At 40.3% G+C, this 22,425-nt stretch overlaps 1 protein-coding gene across 2 annotated transcripts in view; it reads left to right on the top strand.

Annotated features, from left to right (window-relative positions):
- RAPGEF5 (Rap guanine nucleotide exchange factor 5) overlaps positions 1-22,425 on the top strand; it is a 162,697-nt gene that overhangs the window by 111,023 nt on the left and 29,249 nt on the right. Inside the window, exons 12-16 of one of the 2 annotated variants that reach the window (XM_056335689.1) lie at positions 16,038-16,116; positions 18,174-18,318; positions 19,974-20,071; positions 20,842-20,872; positions 21,840-21,897. In XM_056335689.1, the coding sequence (XP_056191664.1) occupies positions 16,038-16,116; positions 18,174-18,318; positions 19,974-20,071; positions 20,842-20,872; positions 21,840-21,897 (411 nt within the window). Of the gene's footprint in view, positions 1-16,037; positions 16,117-18,173; positions 18,319-19,973; positions 20,072-20,841; positions 20,873-21,818; positions 21,898-22,425 lie in introns of both variants that reach the window. The other variant, XM_056335686.1, reaches the window with a different exon arrangement.

The raw sequence follows: 22,425 nt of genomic DNA, 5'->3' as shown, positions 1-22,425 counted from the left end.
AAACAGCAGCGAAAAACAACCACAAACAAATAGCATTTGTCAGATCCCTCTTGTCAGGGGTTTTCATTCACAGTCTTAAAGCCGCAGTGGGTGTGCAGCATTGCTCCAAAGCACGGAAACCACCAATAATGGGCAAATGCAAGCATGTTCCCTGTTAAGGTGACTACAGCTGCTCCTCTTACTGTTGCATTGCCCTCTGTAGAGGTAACTCTGTAATGGACAGGTGGAAAATGGCCATCCTGGTATGTGCCAGCAAGCAGTGGCAGGGAGGTAACAACTGGATGATTTGGAAGTTCAGCGCCCACACACGCATTCCTTCACAGGAGGTGAAACACCCCCTCACCTGCCCCTTCAGCTGCAGGGCACGAGCAAAGAGGCTGCACAGGGACGGCTGAGTAATTCTTAAGGTGGGGAAACAGGCACACACCTGGATCAACCTGCCTGAGCCCAACCTGACTGCGAGGAAACAGCCCTGCGGGGCTGCTTGGTGGGCTCGGAGCTCGTCCCCAGGGCAGTGTGAGACCTTGGGGAGCCATTGCCACCGTGGGACCCCCCCGGACCTGTGAGGTGTTCTGTGGGCAGAAACCCCAAAACACACATGTGGAGATTTAGGATGTGGTCAGTTGGGAAACCTGGGCATGTTGGGCAAGCGAAGTCTAAACCTGTAGGCGGGGGACGGTTTCTGCCAGCTGAAGCTGTGTTTCTCCCATGGGTCCCCTTCAGTACTCTCCCAAATATTTCTCTTCTATTGCAAAGCAGCAGGATAGCATTTTCCTGGGACCTGTCCTGGTGCAGTTGAGGCACCACTGGGTTGAGGCAAGTTTTGTTACAGTCCAGCACAATGGCCCATCTCTAGGCAAAAGTTTCAAGACATGTTTGGGTTGCTTTTTCAGGTTATCTAAATATCTTGAACAGCTTTTTTTATTTGATGTGTGCATACAGGTTATGTTAGTATCAGATTGTCATTGATCTCCCTGCTTGGGTCAGGGGTTTGACATGCAGATGGGCCAATAAGGCATTTGATTTAACATCCCAGTTTAAAGGACTGAAATTTGTTCAGGGAATCAAAGTTATTAAGAAGCAATTTGGGCAGTTACAGCTATGTTCTTGACTAGAAAGAATGGTGAATCTTTAATAACAGTTTTCAAAAGTGTCTGAAAAAAACATGAAAATGCCATCAGCCTTGCAAGAGACTGCTGGTTTGGGTTTTCTTGACAAATGGAGAACGTTTAAATCCTCCTAGAGGGTACAGTGGTGTAGGTCTGGGGTGAGGGAGTTTACAGCAAAGGAGCAGTTGCCCAAAGTGCTATTATGTAGTGTTAGCAAGAAGGGCAGCTCCTCTGTTGAACCCCTGTGACTTAGGAGAGACCTGGGTATGAATCGGGGCAGAGAGACTAGGAAAGTCATTAGACCATACACAAATGCCGTTTAGGTCAATGTTTGTCATGATTTTGTATTCCCTACTGCAGAGAATGGCAGTAGTGTATGATCGAGCACCAAACTGAACAAAAAAGAGGCAGCTTTTTTATTTATCTTAACATAATTAGATGTTGTTAATAGATTTTGGATGCTCTCATTTCAAACAGGAAGGGAATGCACCACTTACTCTGTTAATCAGTGAATCCAGAGATTCACAGCATTTGGCTTGACTATTTATGATTTATTTACTTTTTAAAATTCAGACATAGATATGTGTGTGATGATTTATTCCTCCTTGTAATTGGATACAGTGATTAAATGAGCTTGCATATTATACGTCATTGTTCTTCTGGGATGTGGGCTGCTGTGTCTTTAAAACAGCAGCTCCTAATGGAATTGATTCCAGCTCCTATATATTTACTGTAATCGGTGATGTGTTTCTAAAAACTGATTTGGAAAATTGTTTCTAAATCTGTGTTCTTATATAGGGAGTATTTAGCAAGCTTAAGAGTGGTATGTAATCCTCCGAGTCTTCCTTTAAGATGCTTTGCTACCTTCTCTGACAGGCACTCTTTAGTAAAAATAAATCCATGCTTACTGTTTTGTAACCTGAAAGACGCTATAGGAAGCGTTGCATGTAGAAGTGTCTACCAGGCTGCAGCCATGGACAAGTGATTGCAATCTGGGCCTGTCATTGTGTAATTGATTGTTTTCTATAGACTGACCAGGGGTGAATACAGCAAGGATACTGCTTCTTAGTAAGAAAAAAAATTAAGAATGGATTTTATAATTGACCTTAATGACTAACTGAATAAGCAAGGCAGTTTAATGAAAAAACCGACCTTATTTTCATAAAGATAAGGAGTTATCATTTTACATATATACAGGCATTCAGGAGCCACAGTGTGTGTGACTGGTGCTACGCAAAGACAAAGTGAGAGACAGTGCTCTGCCCTGGGAGTTTATAGGGTCCACTAAGAGAAGACCCAGCAACCTGGTGCAAGCAGGGAGATGGGAAGAATAGTGACAGGAAGCCCTGTAAGAGAAACTGGATATGGACACAGTTTGCAGAATTTTAAATAAAAAGGATATCTCAGTGATGCTAGTAGTCCCAGTGTTCAAGATTGTATCTTTTAATCAAAAAAAACCCCAGTCCTACCAGCAGCAGCTTGAGGTACTATCAGTACATCTCCTTTGGCTGAGTTATTTCATATCTACAAACATAGCTGTGCTTAATGGCAGCCTTTTACTTCAGCAAGACAATGATTTGTCTCTTTCTTCCACAGATGCGCTTACTCCCATTACTTATAGGAACATGATGTCTTTGAGAATTTGCTGTGCTGTCTCAAATTTGGTTGAAATTGGTCAACAGATTCAAAGGTTACAGGGATAAGGGAGGGCAAGACTGACAGACAGTTGGACAGACAGTTCAGTTGCAAAAGCCATTTTCCATTGGGGAACAAGAAAAAAAGAAGTGCTGGGGGAAATTAGAAAGTATGCTGCTGTTGTCCTATTTAATTTGAAGAGGGTTTGGAAATTTCATAGGGAAATGTGATTTGGAGTTGGGTCACCATCTGAATTTCACCATTTGTGATGTTGGCCTTGCTAGCAGGAGACCAGTTGCACTGGTGGTGTGTGCATGGGCCCATGGAGAGGCGAGCAGGACGGGAGTGAGGAGGCTGGGTCTGTACCGTCAGCTGTGGCAGGTACATCCTGCCTCTGCTGCGCCCCTGTCTGCCTCCCCTTTCTCTGTACACTGGAAAAATAAACCACGTTTTATAAAAATGTGCTGGTACTTACGGCCAAAAAGAGCTATAGAAATGAAAGATGGCAGCAAGCACTAGTCACAGCTGGATGTTATGTGTAGTGATGAAACACGGTCATGGAGCAGATGAGCCAAGAGGCCCAGTATCCAGTCTGTTACTGCAGTTTGTGGTTTTTACCTTTATCTTAAACACTGCATTAGATTAATGTATGCTTGCGCAGAAAAGTGTTTATGTCTTGGCCAAGGAGATTCCTCTCTGCCCCGTGGAAGTCCAAGGAACAGTGGCAGTGTTGATGAAGGGGTAAAAAACTGAACAAAGAATTTCTACAAGAAATCTTCTTGCATAAGAAATCCCTTGCAGTAGACATTTTCCAGTGTGTGCATGAAACATACAGTACGTTGTAAGACTTGGAAAAGAAAAATGCAAAAGAAGAAAGCTGGACTATACCAGTGCAAAGTTATGCCTATCAGAGAGTTGTATTCCACATGTATTTTTTTTGTGACTAAATCAACAGGTAGCACTAAAAATCCAAAATAATGGTAAAAGTGAATATACAGCTTTAGAAAATTACCCCACCGGGCTTTCATCCAGTAATTGTTTAATATCTCCACTTTATTTAACTGAAATAAGCAAGGCTGGCAAATAGTCTGAGTAATTCTGGTACAGCTGAATGAAGGATCTAATGCTGAGCTCCCCGGTGAGTGAAAACAATTTGGAAATAATCAAAATAAAGGTGTTCTTTCTCAAAAGTGTCACATTGAACTACAGCATATTGGAAGCAGCCAAAGGTGCTTGCACAAGAACACAGTTCTGCTGCCACAGGGAAACATGCCCGTGCGTGTATTTTAATACTCGCAAGCAGCTGAACTGTGGATAATGATGTCTGTCCCTCATGTCTTACCCCTGTATGATCTTTAAACTGTGCAAGCAAAAACCTTTGTTATTTCTTTCTTTCTGCTGTCAGTACAGTGTTGTGCTGACAAACCCGATAGTTTGAAGTTGTTAGATGTTCCTAATACATACACAGACTATGTACAAAGTGGGTTTTTATTGCTGTCTTCCATTAAGTTGTAATAAGGAGAAAAGATGTCTTTAATTACATGTTAACCTGTCATTAGAATGATTTGGGTGTCATAGTATAGCAAGTACAATTTTAAGTTCTTAAATACAAGGACATATATAATGTAAATACGTTTACCATTAATGTAACCTTGTGTTTTAATATCATCATCACAAAACGCATCAGGATTTTTTTGGAACCTGTTCACCACACAGGGAAGCAAAATGCAACTGCCTTATGATTGCTCTGATGCTCATTGTTGCGGCTTTACGCTGTAAAGCCGTGCTTCGCTGCCCCAAGGAGCTGAGGGGAAAGCACGTATGGAAATCTAAGATGCAAATATTGGCCCTGTTTGGTTTTCAGGTTCTTTTGGGTGTTGTGTCCCTCTTGCCATTCCCTCCCAGGACAAGGAGGTCTCTGCTGTGTGTTGTAGGTGTTTAGATATTGCCTAAGTTATTTCAGAGGTATCTGAGAAGTGTGTGCCCATCAGCCTGAAGTATTGTACACCCTGGGGCAAAATATGCAAGAAGTGGCGTCCTTCAGAACTGCAGTGACGCTTCGGTATGCTAACGCCCTCTGGGTTTCCTATGGGGTTTGCAAAGTATATTCCTCCCTGTTCCTTGCCCCCTGCTCAGCAAAGCCTGTAACACATCTCAGCCCTACCCACCTTTGCTGGGCCTTTTGCCTCCATATGTCAGAAGATGTTGGCAAATGACTTGCCGCTTTTGAGGTTACGTGACAGTGGACCGCAGCTGCACATGCAAGACCCTAACCTGGGCGGTGCGACCCAGTACACCAAAGGTGTCCCATCACTTGACCCAACGCATTGCTTTTGTCTTTGCTGGAAGAAGTGCGTGATCTGCACGTTAGTGTAGCGCATGTTATTGCTGTCTTACGCAGAGATTTGGACAAAATCCAACAGCTCTTGCTTAGATGAAAACGCCGTCATTCCCTTTGTAGGCAGTTCTGCCAAATCTACAGAAGCCAGGAGCGTTTTGCCAGTGGAGGCTTTGTCATGCTAGGCTTCCCTGAAGAGATGCTGTGATGCTTACTGCACATGCTCCAGTGCCACATGTTGGGGAGCCTGCACTGCTTAGCATATTTATGATAATTGGGCTCCCAGGGGCAAACAAGATTCTTCTTACATCTCCTTCCCTGGGCCAAAGCACAAAGAAATTTCCCCTTGCTGCTTTGTAGGGGGAAAATAACAGATCAAAGCTTCTCGCTAAACGCTTTTAAAAATACACAGTGCAGATCCATACATTTCTGTTCCCTTAAGGGACCTCTCCCTCCGGTTGGTATGGAAAGCAGTTAGCAGCAGGTGATGGAGATAACACTGCACACTGAAGTCCAGGCATTGCACCTGACCTGCAGAGCTTTATATGTGGTATTGCCGTGTATGGTTTGTCCTGTCCTTTATCCGTATTAAGTATTGGTATGGAATGTATTCTGGTCGCTATACCGTGTTCATCATAATTTGCTGAACTTTGTATTGTCCAAACACAGTGGATTTTGGAGCCTGTCGTTAGGTACTGAAGTTAAAACATTTTGGACTAATAGTCCTAACTTATTTTAAAATAATGCCAATTAAGGTCTCTCTGTGTGTGTGTGTATATATATATATATATTTATATTTTTGGGGTTCTTCTGCCCCATAAGGCAGCTGGACCCTGGGCAGAAGGATGAAAGGGAACCATTAAACCTTTTATCCTCAGTCTTGCTGCTCCTGGCCTGGCTGGCTTATTTTAAACAATTAATGGAAAGAGAGGATGGGTTTTTCTCCCTAAAGTACTTTGGAAGATACCTGATCGGAACAAAGAGTGCTGCCTTCTGCAGTGAGGCTTGTGTGAGGAGTTCACATGTGCATTGAAATACCTCATTTTACTGTCAAGTGAAGTTTCACTGCCTGGAAAACTTGAGTGTTTTAGTTGCAGTAGTCAAGGGCTTCTTTTAACAAAAAGTAGCAATGTTTTAGGGTGACTGCTATAGGCAATATTTCTAGTACTTAGAAATGTATAAAGCGTAGTGGATTTGTCCAGTAATTTCAAATAACCCAAACCATTATAGCTGCACATTAATCACCAGGGCTCCCTCCTACCTGGGGAAAAATAAAAGAGCCTCAGATTTCTACGTGGAAAAATTAGTGTCTCATTAAAGCTAGACAAGTTTGACATTTGCTCTCTGCCTGTGGTTTCAGGGCTTTTTGTCCCTCAAACAAAATAAGAAACTGCTCCAATACATGTGATAGCAGCAACTGGAATGGAACTTTAGGAGGATCTTTGACCTTACCAGACAGAATGTGTTTGATTCATTCTGCAGATGTTAAAACACTGCCAGAAATTTCTGGGAGATGACCTTAGAAATTATTCCTAGTTCGGACTTTTGTGCTCTAATAAAAAATCTGGTTGTACAGGTTAAATATCTTGCCCTTATATATTTTCTTTTTCTAGCCTAATACCAGAAATAAATGGCTTGCTCTTTATTCCTTTGTGCATTGATTTCTTGGTGCTTCGGTGGTTAGATGACATAACTACTATAATTATTTTAATACGTTAGCAGCAAATTATATATCGATGTTCTTTTTTCCATTGACCTTTCTTTCTCAGCATAATTTTCATTTTTTGCTTCATGCTGTGTCCATAGTGGCATAGCATTATTAGAGGATTTGATTTGGAATTGAGGGCTAATCCTGCAAGGTACTGAGCACCATGGCCATCTGCTGAATGCAAGGGAAATCTGGGACCACTCGGCACCATCTCAGACGTGAACAATGTCTTGCTAGATCAGATAGTAATGATAGCAATTTGCATTTACTGTTTGTACTCGGACACGTCCTGACATTTTTTGTAAATTGCAGTGGAATTAGAGATTACTGAGAAACTCCTATCTTTGGAAAGCGTTGCCCTCAAATCGTTTTTCCGTTTCTGCAGAACAAGCATTTTTCTGATTACAACTACAACTCTCTGGACATGCGTTTGCATTGCTGAAAGGTTTCAGATTTTGTGGTATTATGTGAACGAAAACATGCAAAAAATCTGCATGTAACTGTGTCTGCCTTGAGGTGTAATTATAATTTCTCGCATTTGACAGAAAGGAGTAAGAGGGGTGACAAGAATTTATCAAGCTTAAGAGCTTTCAGCACTGAGAGGCTGAAAAACTTGAAAATTCTTTGCTGTAGCTCTCATTTAGTTTAATTTGAACCCAGCGAGTGAAGATTTAATAGCAAAAAATGTGTATTCCCTATAGAATAGTAAGTAATCGGCATCCATTTTACTCAGGCACAGGGAGCTCATCTGTTTGCCCAGCTGTAACCCCATCTCACAGGGCTGCTTTTTTTGATGACTGTGAGGAATGCAAGTTTTACCTATTCCCAAGCACTTACGGTGTTGCTAAACCCATCGGTGAATATTTTCTTTTAAAAAATGATTTCCGGTATGTGCTTTGAACTCACAAGGTGCATTAGCGTTACTGAGCCTAGCTTTTCAGTCATACATAGGAAGATAGAAAACCCGAAAGGATTCAGTGGGTTTTGTTGGTTTTATTTCCCCCAACCATACTTTGGAGTATGAGCCTCACTAAAGGTTAGAGGGAAGTGGCTGGTCCTGCAAGATAGGGATGACACAGTGAGTGTAAATGAGAGCAGATTTTGAAGTTGTTGGTGAGCTTTAAATTCAGAATTCTGGCTAATACTGGTAAGTATATTAATATAAGGGGACGTCAGGAGCTGACCATATGGTCATCCCATCATCTTAGCCCTAATCACAAATGGGACATGACATAGCTGAAGAGTTTTAGAATTTGTTGTATGTTGTCTACAATACATTTCTTTCTCTCTTTGTCTTTGTTTTTCTCAAAAAATCCACCCACTCCACAAAACACCAACCGTTACCGCACAAAACTTAGAGTTTGCATTGATGTTTGAGCAGTGCATGTGTAGCCCCCATTCATGAGTCATGCTGCTGGAGTTCCTGCGCGCTGCCCACCAGTGCATTATACTCGGGTTCTAACATGCTTCAGGATGAAGAAGATCTTATGATCTCCTTCGATTTGGTATGCTTCTGAAAGATAAATTGAGCAGTAAAGGCATTTAGTGATTTCCTCGGCTTTGAAGAAAGGGAGTTTAGAGAGTAATATTCTTAATTCAGTACGTGAGTTTCCATCCTTTTACTCAGTTTAATTTTCTCATATAGTGAAAACCACAACTGCTGTGTGGCATGAGATAGGGTTGCCAAACTGACACCACAAGATTGCCATAAGAGTAATTTTAACCTACAAGGTAACTGAATTCCAGTGGCTTGTTTGTTCACGCAATCTTTTTTTTTTTTTTTTTTTTGTACTATTTTTTTCTTCTTTTTCCATTCCTGTTTTTTTTTTTTCCCCCCCAGTCTCCATACAGGTTTGGCCTCCTCCAGCAAATCCTTGGAGAAAGCTGTATAGCTGCTTTGCATAAAGTGAAAAAAAGACTTGCATTCCAGTACTTTATCTATATTTTCTTGTAATCCGATTTAGTGGGGAATACAAGCCTGAAAAACCCTTAAATCTTTCTGTAATTCTTGCACAGCCATTCACAATGGATTTGTACAGTGCAAAGTGGAAGAGACGTGGGTTGAGAATGGTGATAAGTTTTATTAAAAAAAACAACAACAAACAAACCCAAAACGAACAGATTACTTGTTTTCACTATCAGTATCCTCTCCCTAACTAACAGTACGTGACGTAGACAATCTGCAGATAAAGGAATATAGAGTCTATATGCGCAGAGTATATTTTTATACTCCTCTTTTACAGCAAAAGGAAGTTGCCTTTTGTAAACCATGTAATTGTAAGAAAAAAGACTGATGCATTGCATATTTAAATCCTGTTGGTCACCTTGTTTTGCGTAGCTTTATTTTTTCTTAATATTTGAATAAACATGTAATGCAAAGGAAAGAACATGGAAACAGAAATGCTATGGAGTAGGAAGAATAGGGTCTGAAAAGTTGCTCTGTAGAGTTCAGTATGAAAAAGAGAATGGTTCTTGTCATCTCAGCATTCAGTTTGTCACTGAAAGTGAAGGGACTCATTTGGCTTATTTCTTACCAGTTTTTTTGGGTTTGTTGGGTTTTTTTCTTGGTAGCCATTGAGAAAGCAGCAAAGCAAAAACTATTCAGGATGTAACAAGGTGATCAGAAAACCAGGAAAAAATGGAACTTGCCTTCAAGTTATCTATTCCTGTGGGTATAAAGGGATTAATGACTCAGGGCTGCCATTAGGAATAATTGTATCTGGCTTAGCTGGACAGGTGTCTAATGTTAGCAATAGAGCAATAGGTATATTCTGAACACAGTTTGAGCTATTGAACATGTTTGTAATGTAGATGTGTATAGAGCTTTGTTTTAGCTGTGATGGTCGAAAGACACTGGTTGCTGCACACACATACTAGTAACTAATACGTGGACATAGGAATTGCTAGGTGGGTAGTTAGGGAGGTGTATCTATCTGTAACTCTGAAATATTTCCCTCCTTTTCCTTCTGTACTCATTCTGTGTGATATCTAAGCTGAAATACTCGCTTTTTAAAAGCTGTCCTCAAATATGTTTAATTTAATAAAAATAATTTAACTTTTACTCCATTTGACAAAGGCATTTCCTTCAGATTAAGTCTCTTTTCATGTTTATGTAACAAGTTGACAATGTGCGGCTGCTCCACTGATGACTTGTACCACTGTGGTTGTTTAAGAAAATGCTCAGGTTTGAGACCTTACAGGTGTTGAAGATGGAAACACCATGAAATATACTGCCTGTCCTGATTTGTTACATGTGCATCACGGGCAATTTCTTGCTACAGTTTGTATTCGTTTCTGTCCTAAGGCTTAGTAATTGATACTCTGCCTAGAGAAGAGGGTGGAGAAGGGAGAAAAGAAACCACTGAAAAATCAAATTTGGTATTTAAACCCATGTGAGAAACCCATTCTACTCTACTGGCATTTACAGTTGTGCCATCACAATGACTTAATATTTGTACAGTTGCCTTCTCGCTGAGAAAGTGTATGGTCTGGTTAGAGAGGTAAGTGGGCACGTGGAAAGCAGCAGGGAATCCTCTGGATATTTTAAGTACGTGGGAATATATGGTGTGTTATTTATCCAAATAAATGACCATTTACTGTCTGAGATTCTAGATTCTCCCTTCCCCACCAAATACACCGTCGTTGCTGCTGGCGGTCATCACTTTATACGTGCAATACACTTGCAACTTCCCTTGTAGACATATTGCTGCGTCCTTTAGTTGCCAGCTGAAAGCAAATGTTCCCTGGGTAATTCACATGTGTGAGAACATCCCATGCCTATATACTGCTCTTTCCATCCCTCAGCCACCCTGAATGTATGTTGCAGAAGCACCTGTAGATTGCAGAAAGATGGGAAGAGTGGTAGTAACTGCTCCTGGTAAAGCGGGTGTCCGTGCTGCCTTATTTCACCTGGGGAAAGGAAGGGACATGCACAGCCTGTGAGGAACTGTCTCATCAGAAGCTGGTGTGAATTGATTATTTAATAACGAACAAGCACAGTGCCTGCTTTTTTATTATTTTTATGCCTATGGTACTTGCACATGTTCGGTGCAGTGAGATGACTGCCTGAGGCTGCCCCCAAAAAGCTGCAAGAACAGGAGCCCGTTGAACTCATGCTGGTTCTGTTGCATGTCTTAATGAAGCTTTAAAACGCTTGAGATTCTTTGAAATGAAATATTCCGTAGCTGCAAGCTAACTGCATGCTTTGTAATAATTGCTTAGCCAAATAAAGGAAAATTGTGAGGAACAAAGGAAAATTAGATTGATGGCTAGAAGAAAATGATTAAATAAAAAATTCATGAAGAAGAGAAATAAAAATGGCATAGCATCACAGCTTTTACACAAAGACTTCCCTTCCAGTGGAAGCTTTTCTTTTCCAACTATTGCTGTGCACTTTATTCACCCTGTTAGCTACAAATACTAGAAAAACTTTTTCTATGGGCATAATGGGGAAGATGATCACAAATTTATGCAGAAACCGTGATGCAGTAAAATAGAAAAGCAGAGGTATGCATTTCATTGCCATTCTGAGTGGGGGTATGGTGCACTGTGAATAATTAATGGTCTGACTAGAATTGCCTTTTTTTAAAAAAAGGACCTCTTAAATCAACTGTGTCTAAATAGAAAAATTCCAGAAAGATTTCTTTTCATAATTATCAGCCCAACTTGTACACTTGGAGCCCTTCCTCATTCAAATTTCCAGCTTTTGGTGGCCATTAGTAACAGAATGAATAATTTGCTTTGGATAGATTGGCCTTTCATGGTTAGCCTTTCTGTCTGTTTGCAGGTTAAGACCAGCAAATCATTATTTGTGGACATGTATTACTGCCCAAAAGTATCTGAGAAGTGTGCAGTTGTTTGTTTTGAAGAATCTGTACACCCTCAGGTTTTGTGTCCTTGCTATGGCATGAAGAACCATCCTGGAATGATTTTAAATTACAGTGCATTTAGGAAAAAAATACAGAAGAGAGTTACAGGGAACAGTAGGACTTCAGGGAAATACCTACAAGGTAGTGCAGGCATTTAAAAAATGTGAATATTAACGTGAAGTCTTTAGGTGACGTCTGGTAATAGATATTTAATCTAGCAAAAGCACTTCCATTGCTTGCTTATTAAAGTAATTTAATGGATGAGTGATGCTATTAATGGGCCACATGTAGAATCCAGACTCTTTTTGTTCAAAACATTCCTTTAGGGTTTAAATTTCTAAACAAATTCAGAGGCAAAGATCTGAAAAGATCTACCCTATGTACAGGCTGTTGGAATCATAATTTATGAGGTTTTTCTTCTTTTTCTTAGCATTTCCTCCATTTAGAAGAAAAAAGAAATCGCTATGTATACGTATGTGCAACTTTTAAGTTGGCTGAGTGATATACCTTGTTTTCATAAGGTGGTTAGAAGCCAGAGGCTGTGAATAGATGGATGTATGATTGAGCACGGAGAGTGAGGGAGATGAACAGAGAGCTTGAAAACAGTTGTAAGTTATGTGAACAAGCACACAGTTTTAATCTTCCCTTCACTAATTTTTTTCCAGAGAATTGCATTAGTACATAATAGCACTGTAGCATAGTTCTTGCAAAAAAATTAAGCAAAAAAAAGCAACAAAACTCAAATCATGTCAAAACCAGCCTTTCTAACCACTCCACCACTTAGGGATGCTGGAATAACTGAAGATAGACATCTGGAAAACAGATGATCAGGTAGTCAAAACAAACTTTTAAGTTGGTGTGTTAGTATGTTGGTATGTAAGTTCGTATGATAAAGTAACGCTATTTTGAACAATTGCAGGAGTTCATTGATAAGCATTGCAGTTTTGCTTCAGGTAGTGCTTAATTTCTTTTCTGAACACGTGGCTATGTATTGCTGAAACTCGGATATTATAGGATCATAGAATGGTTTGGGTTGAAAGTGACCTTAAAGACCATGTAGTTCCAACCCCACGGCCATGGGCAGGGACACCTTCCACTAGACCAAGTTGCTCAAAGCTCCACCTGACCTGGCCTTGATCATTCCTGGGAATGGGGCACCCACAACTTCTCTGGGCAACCTGTCCCCGTGCCTCACCACCCTCACAGTAAAGAATTTCTTCCCAATACCTGATCTAAATCTACTCTCTTTCAGTTTAAAGCCGTTGCCCCTCGTCCTATCAGCACATGCCCTTGTAAGAAGTCCCTCTCCGGCTCCCTTGTAGGCCCCCTTTAGGTCCTGGAAAGCTTCTGTAAGGTCTCCCTGGAGCCTCCTCTGCTCCAGGCTGGACAACCCCAGCTCTCTCATCCTGTCTTCATAGGAGAGGTGCTCCAGCCTCTGATCATCTTTGTGGCCCTTCTCTGGACTTGCTCCAACAGGTCCATGTCCTCGTTATGCTGGGGGCCCCAGAGATCATATATACAGAATAGAAAGTTGGGGAAATAATCAGTTGTAAATGTCTCTGTTTTCGTGAGGATCACCGCACAGACACATAGTTTAGTGAAGAACTAAAATGTGATTGTTGACTCCAAGATCAGCTGTTTCCAAATAAATGTTTGTGAAACCTCCAACTTTAATAGCTGCATTGTATCATCCAAAAGATGATTCAACAGAATGAATAGATGACCTTTCAGATAAAGAACAAGCTGTTCACAATGTCTTCTCATTTACTGAGACAAAATATTCTTTTTATGGAGAGATAATACTTCCCAAAGTTTTTAACAGTGTTGGTGAAATATAAAGAATTTAATTGTTTCTGAATGCAAGGGGTTTTAGCTATGTGTCTTTAGATCAGGGTTCTTTCTAGACCAGCTGTGTTAAATGCATTGATCTAGCTGGTTTGTTGGGTTTTTTTAAAGACAATGGAGGTATTTTGAATCCCATGCTCAGAGGGTGGGATGTCATTAGCTATCCATCCATCTGATATCCACATGATATCTGGCTTTGAATGACAAATGGATTAATTCTTATTGCCATCCTGCACTGCTGCTATGGGGTCAATAATTCACTGACAAAGAGGTCCAAAGCGGTTGTAACTGAAATTGGTCTAAATGTTTGTGCAATTGCAGCCTTGGTGTGAAATGCTGCTGGGATGCTCTCAGTTACAAACTCATACACAATCATGAGCTTGGGCTGGAACAGATTGCAAACAAAATTCGTGAGAAAATCAGAGTAGGGAAACCAGGGCTCAGCCTTATCTTCCTCATGTGAGGTATGGTTCGGCCCTTAGTCGTTGCAGTTCTAAATCCACCACGTAAATCACAACTAATTGGTCCTAATTAGTAACAACTAGTTATATTGGTAAAGTATTTTTTGCTCTGCAGTATAACTGGAATTCTGTTACTGTTCAGCCTCTGTCCTTGTTCCTGTTCTTATCTGATAAAGAAGGTGGTGCAAACCTGTTTTCTTGTTAAAGGGAACACAGTATACCTGGTGGAATTCAGAGAAATATGGTGAATAAGAGTTCCTCAAAACATGAGGAAAATCTTACCATTTGGGGAAGAAAAAACAACCAGAATATCCAAACACAAACATTTTTATTTGGAGGTTAAGACAACCTATATAATTCTCTTGTCTGTTTGCAGAAAGCTAGATTTTGGGGTTTTGTGAACCAAATACAAATTCATTCCTAGATCATGCATCATATATGAGTAGATTACTAAAATTGGAAGCCAATTTGTTTACGCATTGTGGGATAATTTCAGTTGGAAGGGATCTGTGAAGGCATCTGGTCCAACCCCTGCTCGAAGCAGGCCCAGTGAGGCCAGGATGCTCTGGAGTTTTGCTCAGGCCCTGAATATACCTGATGCTGGAGATTCTGCAGTCTGTCCGGGCAGCCTATCCCTGTGCTTGACCCTCCTCACAGGAGAAAGAACGTAATGTAATCCCTTGTGTCTAGACAAATTTTCCTTTGCACTCTCTGATGGTGCATACCTCCAGGAGAAGTCTGGCTTGGTCTTATCTCTGCTCTGCTATTGAGTTGCTGAAGACCACCATGAGATAAGCCCTGAGCTCTCATCTTAGAGCAAACCCAGTCCTTTCAGCGTCCTACTGTGCGTGGTAAAGGTTTGGAAAAATCCTAAAAGTAGTGTGGCATGGGAATGAGGAATGAGGAAATTGCTCTGAGATGCTGCAACTGCTGTGAGTAGAGATCGTTTGTTAGCAAGTACCTGCGGCCCATTTCTGCAGGACTTCTAGAAACCAGGGTAGAGAAAACACCCTTCCATAATGTAATTAGATAAACCTTAGAGAAAAATTCTCAGCACTTCTACTGATGCCCAATGGACTAACCTGCTAAAGATTTTAATGTTTGTTTCATGGTTCTCAACTACTGTGCGTAGGTGTTAATCACAGTACATGCTGATCACGTTTTTTTCTCTCCTATTAGTAAAATTTTTTCTTCTGAATTTTTAAAACAACTTAGCTGATGGAAAGGTTGCTTTGCATGCAGCAGGGCCAACCAGGATGGTGGTGTTGGTGATAAGGACTCTTGTCTTACTGATTCCTAAACTGTGGCTCATTTTGCACATATTTGTGCTTGTTGGTTCTTTGAGAGCTTAGGATGTGCTTTTTAAATAAAAGATCTGATCTCTGCATTGGCAACATATTATTAACTGTTTGAAACTTAAAGTTTGATGTATTCTGTATGCTTTGGGACTGATCTGAAGAAATAGTGCGAAAGAGGGATAATAAACATCGATTGTGATTGTATATGCTCAAGGAGTTTAGGTGTGGTGATTGGTCACGTAACCATATAGTTTTAAGGAAATAACTAATGATAGAAAGAGTCTGTTCTTCTTCTTCTAACAAAAGGGGCTATTTATAAAAAGGATGAGAAACATTCCAGTGTTATCTAGAGGGAGCACTAAATCTCTTTGCTAAAGAAAACTAGGTGGCCGACAAGGACATGAATTAGCTGCAAACCTGCAAGACCACCACATTCCAGGCAAAGGATTGATAAGCTAATTAACATACGAAACGAGAGTAAGCGGTTTAGGTAACGAATATCTGTAGGCGTTAATTGAATATTCATTTGTTTTATTGTATAACCGAGAGATGGTTCGTCACTTCGGGCATGCACGCTTGTGGAGGAGCGATCCCCCGTGCATCTACGCGCAATAAACATACCTACTTTATAACTTTCGAGTTATAGAGTTTAATTGCCAGGACTTTTTTGGGGGGAGGGAGTCCTATTCCTGCCATGCACACTAACAGGAGTAGAATCTCTCTGCCTCCTTTCACTAAGGTATTGTACCTTGGGCTTTTTTGTCTTCCTCTGCAGAAACTCTCCTGGATGACTTCCTTCTCACATACACAGTCTTCATGACCACTGATGACTTGTGCCAGGCACTTCTGAGGCAATATCCTTTTATTAAGTGTTCTATTAACAGAGTTCACACACTTACACCTAGGTTTATCTATTGTCAAGCCTTATATCATAGTAAATTCCATGCCTGGGATAATTTTGTTCTTTGCATATTGATATTATTGAAGTGCAACCCCATGTGATTATTTTGAGGTTGCAAATAAAAATGGTGAGAAGAAGAGAGCAGTTGTCTAATATTTACTGTGGCATCCTTAGAAGGTGGACTGCACCTGAGCTTTTGGCATCACACCCCAAGAAATGCATGAATAAATAAGAACAACTTCAGAAGAGAGCAGTGGGAATTGCCAGCATTCTAGAAAAAAAAGACATGCAAAGAATTTGGGCTGTGTTACTAAAAAATGGGAAACTATAAATGAGACGATATTCAGGTACCTAAAGAGGAGGGGAAGAATCTGTTCCTTTATGGATGCTAGACAAGAGGCAGTGAGATTAAACTGGTGTAAGACAGTTTAAATATTAGATATTAGGAATTTTTTAATTTTTTTTTTACATTAAGAAAAGAAACGCTGGAGTGGAAAATGTGTGAGACAGTAGAATCATTGATACTGAAGAATATTAAGAAGAAGAAACTAGAAAATATGTTCCAAGGATAACACAGGGCATACTTAAGCCTCTCTTAGGGTGGACTTGGATGGACTAGTTTAGCTGATCTTTCAAGGACTTTTCCTCTCCTTCTGATTTTCATAAGGTTTTATGATACTTGGAATTTGATTCAAATCTGTAGCTTCCCAAAATTCAGGTTATGTTGGCTTTTTTAACTCAAATGGGTTGTGGAGGAAAAGATTCAATCTGGAAACATTAAATTCAAATTTGGATGTGAGCTCCCCTAACTGGCATGTGCCAGGCCGGGGGGAGATACTCACCTGTTAAAATGTTTAGAATTTGCATAGCTGAGGAATCAATAAACAGAAACCTCCTGCTCTGACATTGAATGTACAAAGCTAAAGCTGCCCCTGAATAAACCTGTATCCAAAACATACACATTTGTGTATGTGCATACTTATTTCACAAGGATGCTTGAAAGACTCCTAACTCACAGCAACAATGCAATCTTATGTCTGCTGGTTTTGTTTAAAGATAAATGAACCTCTATAACTGTTACAAAGTAATGTATAAAGTAAGGTTAAAACCTACCCAGACCTATATGTTAATTGTTAGAGTACCTATATCTGTGTAATACATTTCAGAATGCATGAAGAGAAGAAATGAAGAATAAAGTATTTTGCAATCTCTGCTCCTTTTATCCTATGATACGGTATATTAGTCTAACTCATATTGAGATAAAAGGGTTTTTTTCTTGTATTTTCAGTTACTTCCGTAAGCTATGAAGCATTGTTTGAATGAACTTGAAGCTATAAAATGAACTTGCTTTTCTTTTTTTCCTTTTACTTTTTTTCCTCTTTACCTTTTGTGGTGAAAACATCTTTTTACCTAATAAAAGAAAGAACAGTGAAGAGACAGGAACAATGTACATAGTGGGTATCTTCTGACATTTAGTGTTTCTGCTTTGTGGATAGAGGACAGTGGTGGAAATAGATTCTTTCACCTTATTTTTATTTTAATAGGGTTATTTCTGCAGATAGCGTAATTTGTGCAGAGGAAAAGAAACTGACTTCCTCTGCCTGAGTTTTTTGTTTTTGTTAATGATGCATTGCCCTTCTTCCCACAGGCATTCAAGTTGGCATCGGTGTGCAGGACAAAGGTTTATTCCCAGTTCCACAGAAAATATATGACTCAACATTGTATAATTCCTTTTGAATTGATTTTACTTTTATAGACTTGCCTCTCTAATCTATAAAGGAAAAAAATCCTGTTGGCACAGAGGATGAACTGACATTTCTATTACTGTGAATTTCATTCCAAAAAGTTGATGAAACTCCTAAAGCTCCAGATGGGATAAAACTTTTAAAACTCAGCAGCGTAGTGAAAAAAATCTTTCATTAGCAAATGAGATGATTGCAGAGCCTTTTCCATCACTTCGATGTTTCAATTTCAGTGAAATGTTGTTATTTGTTCCTTAATCTATTGTACCTATTGTGCTAAGAACCAGCAAGGGAAAGAGGATGACTCTGATGTGTCCTGTAGAAAACGAAAAGTCTTGCATTTGGTGTCTCAGTGGACTTCTCTCTACAAAGACTGGTTACACGAAGATGAGCATTTGAAACAATTTTTAAAGGTATTAACACACTTTCTGATGCATTTCAGCGCTGTTTAATTAAAATTCTGTGTCTAAAAAGTCCCAGAAGCAAAAGCTATAGAGCATAATTTTTCATACTAAATTTTCTCCATGAAATCTATAATATAAAATGATTCACATGTGTCTTCCTTGAATGCCTTAGAGATAGTTTGGATAGGAAGCCTGTAATGTCAGTATGTTCAATGTCAAAACCACTACTTTCAGATACGAAAATTATAGAACTTCATGTTCTCTTCTCTAGACAATGGAAAAAATTAGGAAGGTAAGAAATAAACCTACAAAGATGGGCATGTTCCTTAGACATACTGGTGTGTCTGCCAGAACGGGGTCAACAGTCATTATCCAGAGGATCATGGACAAAGAGAGAGTTTTGAGAGCCTTGTAAGAGGTGCCGCTTCAGCTGAGGAGTGAAATGCTGTTCCACAGTGTTGTGTCAGATGCGCATAGAAAGCAGCACAGCTTTATGTTATTTTTAATACATAAAATTACACCCTTACTTATTAACAAGGATCTTCTGATCTTTCTGAATGAGTTCCAGAAGTTTTTGTAATTCCCTTGTAAATTTGCAAACAGCCATGTTGTCACTAACCCAAGCTCCATCTGGTTGTTGATTGTTTTGGGGTTTTTTAAATTGTTTTTTTTCCCTGCTGTTTGAAAGATGAAAGCATTTTACGAGACTTTGCAGGATCGTCCACCTTTCCCAATAAGACTCTTTGGCTGCAACTGGAGATCCATCAGTTAGGTTACGCTGTGTTGCACCTATCTTAATGCAGGGCTTGTCTTTCTGACCCTGGAGGTGTGTGGCTGGGTATTGTTGCACAATTTCTGTGCAATATTAAACAGCAGTAATATTAATGATGGTTGAAGTTATATGTGCAAAAAGCAATATATAGGATTGTAGGCCAGAATCATTCATGCTGAGACTTATGAATGCAGGAGTGTTAACTGGGCTAAAGCAAACCTGATGACTCAGCTCATATATATGATCCTCATTTTCTTGGAAGGGAAAAAAGAAGGATCTACGTGCAGATTCTGAAATGGAGAAAATATTGCTTACAATATAAAAGCCGATTCAGTTTATTTACATCTTATCTGAGGTAGTGTCTTTTACATTTAACTGAGGTTCCTGATTGATACCCTGATGATGTCCAAACAATACCTCCCCAAAAAGAAGAAACAGGATTGATTTATTTATTTATTGGTATACACCTAGGAGTGTATTATTTGTTTGTCAGAGACATCAACTCAATTTAAAGTGCATGAAAACATGAGGAAAAGTAAAGGACAACATTCTCCATATTAAAAGTCTTAACCAAACGAACCTGTTATCATTTTGGATAAGTGACTTCATATAGCAGCCACAAGTCTTTTTTTAAATCTTCCTGTTTGTAGACAAGAGTGTCAACGTTTTGCTCTCTCACTTGATGATGATACAGAGAGTTTCTCCAAAGGCAAGCTGAATTTTGATCAGTTGGGAAATTGAAACAGGAACTTTCTCTCCTTATGAGTCTTGCATGAATATAATGATATTTGTTTTAGTAGGCTAGTGCCTGATTTGATTTAGACCACTGATGTGATGCCTTAGATTTATGTTTGAGTTATCAGATATTTGCAGATACCATTTTATTTTGTAGACGATATACAGGAATGTGTTGGATGATGTGTATGAATATCCCATTCTTGAGAAGGACCTGAAAGAATTTCAGAAGATACTTGGGATGCATCGCCGTCAGTAAGTATTGATTATGTTTGTGATCAAGTCCCTTTTTATTTAGAGCGTAATCTATTCCTGTTGTCATCTTGCTGCAATTCAGTAAAGCAATGAGTGATACAAGCACTATATTCATTTTTATAAATCGTCTCCTCTCTAAACCAAAGCTAGATTATTCAGTCTTCTCTGATGTTTGCTGGGTGGTGTGTGTGGTTCACCAGTCACTCCCATCAGTTTTGGTTGGGATGACTTGCAGTAAAGCGGTTCTTTGTGGAAAAGCTGGCAAAATTTCCCTCAGAAGCTGCAGTCTGTGACTTCAGATGGTACCTTCATTCTCAATCTTTGCAGCCTGTGGTACTGAGAAGCAAATCTCTTTTGCAGTAGTCATCTCAGGGTTATTATTTTGCTAATAATTATGATATTTGTAAAAGAGATTTCCTTGCCACGTTTTTCCAACAAATGGCATTTGTGTCCGTGGTTTGGCCACTGGGTAGGTGGAAGGAGCTGTGTCCCTGAGAGTGACCCTGACTGCTTGCCCTGGGGGCCTGTGTGCCTGTGCTCTCCGTGGGCTGCCAGCATTGCTTTTCACTACATCGACTGTGCAAGTCACATCAAAAATTTCTGGCTGAGCCAGACACCCTTACGTTTCCCTGAAGGAGCTCTGCAGCTGTTCTGTGATGACTATTTAATGTTAAAAAACTTTCTGATGTTGTAAACTTTGTAATAGCCAAAACTTCCTTTTCCTAAACTTTGGCTGGAAAGAATAATTTGGATTTTCCTTTTTGTTTCAGCACTGTAGATGAGTATTCACCTCATCGAAAGGTAACACAAACCTGATTGTTGCTGGTTGCTAGATAACTTATCACCTCACTTTCTCCCCTTCTGCCTGCTTCCCTGTCTTTTCTTGGCTTCTCAGCTGAGAGTGACTGATGGCCAAAAACATGACAGGGTACATCAGTGAGGTTAGACCTGCAGTGTTGCTTAAGGAATTTTATTTTCCTGCCAGTGCAGCCTGGATATCAGCTGTGTGAGCTAACCTGCAGTGACTGTGACGGTATTAGCATCTTAACAAGATGCTCTGAGATGTCAGAATTCAGGAGAGGCCTGGGAGCGTGTCCTCACTGGGGTGGAGAAATGTAGCAACCTGGGCAAACCAGGCTGGGCACAGGCATATTGACATGGATGTCAAGAAGACAGAGCAAAGAGGGGATTTGTTGTGACAGGGACAGAGGAGGAGAGAGAAGAACATGAATCTGTCTATTTAACCGGAGGGAGAAGATGCAGCCAGTGAAAGTTGGCGTACAAACTGCACAGAGGTGAATTGCTGTGCTTGTCAAATTTACTAGGCTGAAGCTGAAGTGTGTAATAAGCTTAAAATGTTACTGCAGAAATCTGGAAGGCAGAACATGAGATTGTAGTCAAATTGCTAAATAGGCAGATTGGTACATAGGAAACATATATAAGAATAAGTGTATAAGAAATGAGCTCTGAACATGGCTACAGAGAACCTTGAATCGTACAGGCTGCTTAGCTTTGGCGTGTCCCACTTCCTCCAAAATCCCCACTTTAGCCATCAGTTAGTAAAGCAACTCCCAGTTTACTGACCCTAGAAACGGTGGGTGGATTTCCTAGACGGGAACCTTTTTGGAAAGGCGTATGGGCTGAATGCTGTGTCCTGTGAATTACTGCTTTGTAAAGGGCAGGGATGCAAAGAATCACTGTTTTGTTGTTTGTTGGTTTTTTTTTTTTCTCTCCCACTCCCTCACAGAATAAAACCTTTTTCCACCAGTTCAGTGTAAAGGAGAACTGGCTGCAGCACAGAGGAACCATGAATGAAACAGAGGAAAGTAAGTATGATTGGAAGAGTGGAGGAAAAACTGCAAAATTGTTTCTCATGAGGTGCTCGTAATGTAATTTATTTTTTTAAAAAACTGACATACAGCTTTTGAACAGGACCTTAGGGTCACAAAAGAAGAAAGTTTGGCTGTGTAAGACTACCTTCTTGCCCCCTGCTTTGCAGGGGTTCAACAGTGACATGGTATCTCAAGGGGCTTTTGCCCTGTCCAGTTCGTCCAGCAGCCCTGTAGCAGAGCTGTGTGCCTCCCAGGATGGGCTGCCCGTCTACCAGGCATTATTCATGCTGCATTTCATGCTCTCGGCCTCTTGACCTAGGTGTTGGTTGCAAATGGTGAATGAATAAGCCTGTCACATGAAATGGGCCAGGATCTGCTCACTGGGAACCCACCTTAGTTCCTTCTCGAAAATGTCTCCCTGTGTGGAGTGCAAGGTGCCACTTCACTTTAGTGGCAACCATTTCAAAATGCAATTTCCCTTCATCACGGCTAATGCACAAACACAGCGAGACCATCACCCTC

The sequence above is a fragment of the Falco biarmicus genome, chromosome 4 (assembly GCF_023638135.1).
Source record: "Falco biarmicus isolate bFalBia1 chromosome 4, bFalBia1.pri, whole genome shotgun sequence".
Classification (NCBI taxonomy): Eukaryota; Metazoa; Chordata; class Aves; order Falconiformes; family Falconidae; genus Falco; species Falco biarmicus.
This window is presented reverse-complemented; position numbering and strand designations above follow the sequence as displayed.